General features: G+C 56.8%; 1 protein-coding gene across 1 annotated transcript; it reads right to left on the bottom strand.

The window, feature by feature from the left end:
• Window positions 1-595: 595 nt before the first annotated feature.
• Window positions 596-3,317, bottom strand: MED19 (mediator complex subunit 19; the record flags this gene model as incomplete). The annotated part of the gene is made up of 5 exons (XM_006033436.3): window positions 596-957; window positions 2,024-2,118; window positions 2,259-2,355; window positions 2,490-2,746; window positions 3,137-3,317. Coding segments are annotated over 5 exons (699 nt in total), but the record flags the coding sequence as incomplete, so codon positions are not given.
• Between the last annotated feature and the right edge of the window lie 7 nt (window positions 3,318-3,324).

Genomic DNA, 3,324 nt, shown 5'->3' with positions numbered 1-3,324 from the left:
ACCCTCAAAAGCCACTCTCCAATTCAGAGAAACAGCTGAATGGCTGAGTGTAGCAGGGAACAAAGGGAGTCCAGAGGCAGGCAGGTGGCTGGAAGCTGCATGCTTCAGCAATGGGGCAGGTGCATTGCCAGTTGAGACAGGAGCAACACACTCCAGCATAGGCTTCCTTTCCCTTGAGCAGCAGCAGCAGCACAAGACTCAGGTCTGAGGTACAGCATGCCTCAGCCTTGCAGCTCAGGCTCTTCTGAGGAAACTTGTGGGGAAATAGCCTGCCAAGGAAGGATGCTGCTCTGTCCCACCACAGACAGGCTCTGCTTTGTGCACTTACCCACATGAAAGATGGGCGGGGCTGGGGAGAAGAGTAGGAGAAATGCATGAGGGACACAGAAGGCCTTGTAGGAGAGAGACCACCACCCCTGCTGTCCCCAGTGCTCCACTGTAGGGTCCCCTAGCAGTCTCAACCAGGCAGGTAGGTTGCCTGACCCTGCTGACATCTCCTAGTCCTGCAGATCAGATAACAGCAGCATGGCTCAGACCACTGTCAGACATGGCCCTCAGCCTCTTCCCAAGCAGAGATTTAATTAAAACAGGAATAAAAAGGAGAAAGCACCTGACTTAGTCAGGAGTATTTAATAAAAAAGGAAAAAGTTGGGCCTGGCTCTGGGTCAGGGCAGCAGGTTGTGTACCATCTCCATTTCAGTCCATGTTCCCAGCCGGCTCGTGTCTGGACAGTCTGTGCCCCCAGGCAAGGCAGCCTAAGTGCCCTCCAATAAGCCACTCTGGGAGAAGAGTTCAGTCAGTGTTGCCTCCAGGACTGTTCTCCCAGTCACCCACATCTGCAGCAGGCATCTTCCCAGAGCCACTTTAGCACCGGGGTCGTGCTTGCCCTCACCGGAGGCTGCTGCTGCTGCTGGCTTGCGAGCTCCCCACTCCTGGGTGCTCTGGGCTGTGACGGTTCTAGGAAGAACAGACAAGACACAGACACCCTTCCCTGAGAATCCACAGTGAGACTGTACAGGTTACCAGTGGACTATGATGGCTTAGCCCTGAAGCTGGAGGAAGATTTTTTTCCTTTAAAAACAAACAGTCATAATTTCATAGTTGGTAGGGTCGGAAGGGACCTAAGCAGTCTTCCCATTAAAAACTGGGATTATAACTCAAGTTCTCCCCATGAAGTGTGGCGTTTCCAAGGAAAGTTTCCAAGTTCACTTTCATGGAAAACATTTGAGGGTTGGGGAGGGAGACGTTTGAAAATGCTGCTACAGGGCCCTATAGGAGACCATGGAAGTACAGCCCATGTTCCTATCCTCCTATAAGACCTCTGGTAACACTACAATTTCCAGGATGCACTGCTGCTTCCTCACAGCAGGAGACCAGGGTGCATGGAAAATGAAGAATAAAATGGAAATATGAGGCAGCCAGAATTACAAATTCTTCTCTCCACCACTGCTCACAGCTGTATTTTCTAATTCAGTTTGTTGGGTTTTTGTGCTTCCATTTGTGCAGAGGAATGAGGAAGGGGAAGGAGCTTATTTTCAGCCAGATCCAGATGGGAAACATTGTTTCTCGCTGGAGCCTCCTCAGCCTTTAAGTCAGACCCCTAGAAAAGGGGCTTTATGCCAGGATGGAGACTCCCGAGCAAAACAGGTCACAGGGAAGGGGCTAGACTAACTGTCCTCAACATTTTTAGGCTCAAGGCACCCTTCCACAACTGCAAATTGAGCAACACCTCTTTTCAAAAGCCAACGTGTTTATTTTAGTGGCTTGCAAAGAAAGAGGAGCAGCTGGCAGCGAGTGTCGGGGCAGGAGCAAAAGAAGGCAGAGAAGTAGTTAGAAGAGCTCATACTCATCTCCTCTCTCCCAGTGGCACCCTGCGAAAGGTTGTTGCAACATCCTGGTTGAGAATCACTAGGCTAGACAGATTTGCAGCTCTGTCCCACCCCAGCACGGCAAGCACAGCTGGGCACAGACACGTGGAGTGGAGCCAGTGCACCCCCAACCCCTCTCTTAGTTTGCCACTCACCTTTTTTTTCTTCTTCTCTTTCTTCTTCCTCTTCCGCTCTGGATCCTCCTCCTTTTTCTTCTTCTTCTTCTTGTGGTCAGAGTCTGAAGGGGTTTCTGCAAGAAGAGCCACAGTTTGAGGCTTGACAGGCTAGTTACCTGTCCAGGCAGGGCCTGACCTTTTCAGGAGACAACTGGGGTGGATGGGCTGCTGCTTTCTTGCACAGGCAGGTGGGGTTGTGAGCTGCAGCCCTTACCTGGGGGCACAGGATCCTGAGTGCGGCTTTGCTTGTGTTTGTGTTTGTTTTTCTTCTTGGGTGGCTGGATGTGCATCAGGCGGCACTGCTCCGGCAACTGAGGAGACACCAGGACCGGGTCAGCTCGGGGAGTTCCCGCTCCCACAGGACGGGGCAGGACAAGCCCACATCGCTCTCCCAGCCCTGCTCCCCAGTCACATGCCCACCCCCGCCCAGGCTAGGGCGGCTCACCGGGCCGGCGTGCAGGCGGAAGCCCGTGAGCATGGTGCCAGTGAGAGGGGTGAAGGAGCTGCTGCAGATGGGTGGCTTCTCGATGAGGGAGCGCAGGCTGCTGTTGTCGTGCGAGCCGGGCAGGTCGATCATACCCGGCAGGTCGGGCAGGAAGTTGCTCAGCTTCTCCTTCACCTTCTTGCCGCAGAACTTGTTATAGGCGTGCTCCAGGTTGTAGTGCGTGATCAGGTTGGTGCTGCCCGTCAGCTCCGTGTTGCCTGTAGGCCGAGGGTTCCCGTCACAGCTGAGGCGAGGCCTGACCGGCCTATGCCACCCACCACGGGCAGGCGGCAGACCCGAGTCCGCAGGAACCGCCCCCTCCCGGGGAAGGACCCCAGTGCCGCGGCGGCCTCTCATCGGCTAAGAAGCTGTTTCCCCACCCACACGCCCGCCTCCTCGGTCACTGGCTGTCAGTCACAAAAAATACAGAACGCCCGCCCCCTCCCTCACGCAAGGAGCGCCCCGCCCCGTGGACGAAACCGCCGCTAGATGCGGTGATAGGCCGGCCGGCCTGCCCAGCCAACCATCGGAGTGCCCCGATTGGCTGCTGCGCCTCAGCCCGCCTGACGGCCCCGGATTGGCTATCTGCCGCGAGCCCCGCCCTCTACCTGGGAGCTCGCGCATCAGATAGAAGGGGCCACTGGAGGCCGCGGTCTTGCGAGACTGGTCTTCTACGCTTTGCGGCGCCGCGGCGGCTGGGGGAGGCGCGCTCCCGGGCCCTGCTGGCTTCCCCGGCCCGAAGCCCAGCGCGGCGGCCGCGGCGGGGGGGCGGGGGCCCGGCCCGCCGGAGAGGGCC

Source organism: Alligator sinensis, unplaced genomic scaffold (genome assembly GCF_000455745.1).
Source record: "Alligator sinensis unplaced genomic scaffold, ASM45574v1 scaffold998_1, whole genome shotgun sequence".
NCBI lineage: Eukaryota > Metazoa > Chordata > Crocodylia > Alligatoridae > Alligator > Alligator sinensis.
Note: the sequence above shows the minus strand (reverse complement) of the source record. Positions and strands in the feature narration are given on the sequence as shown.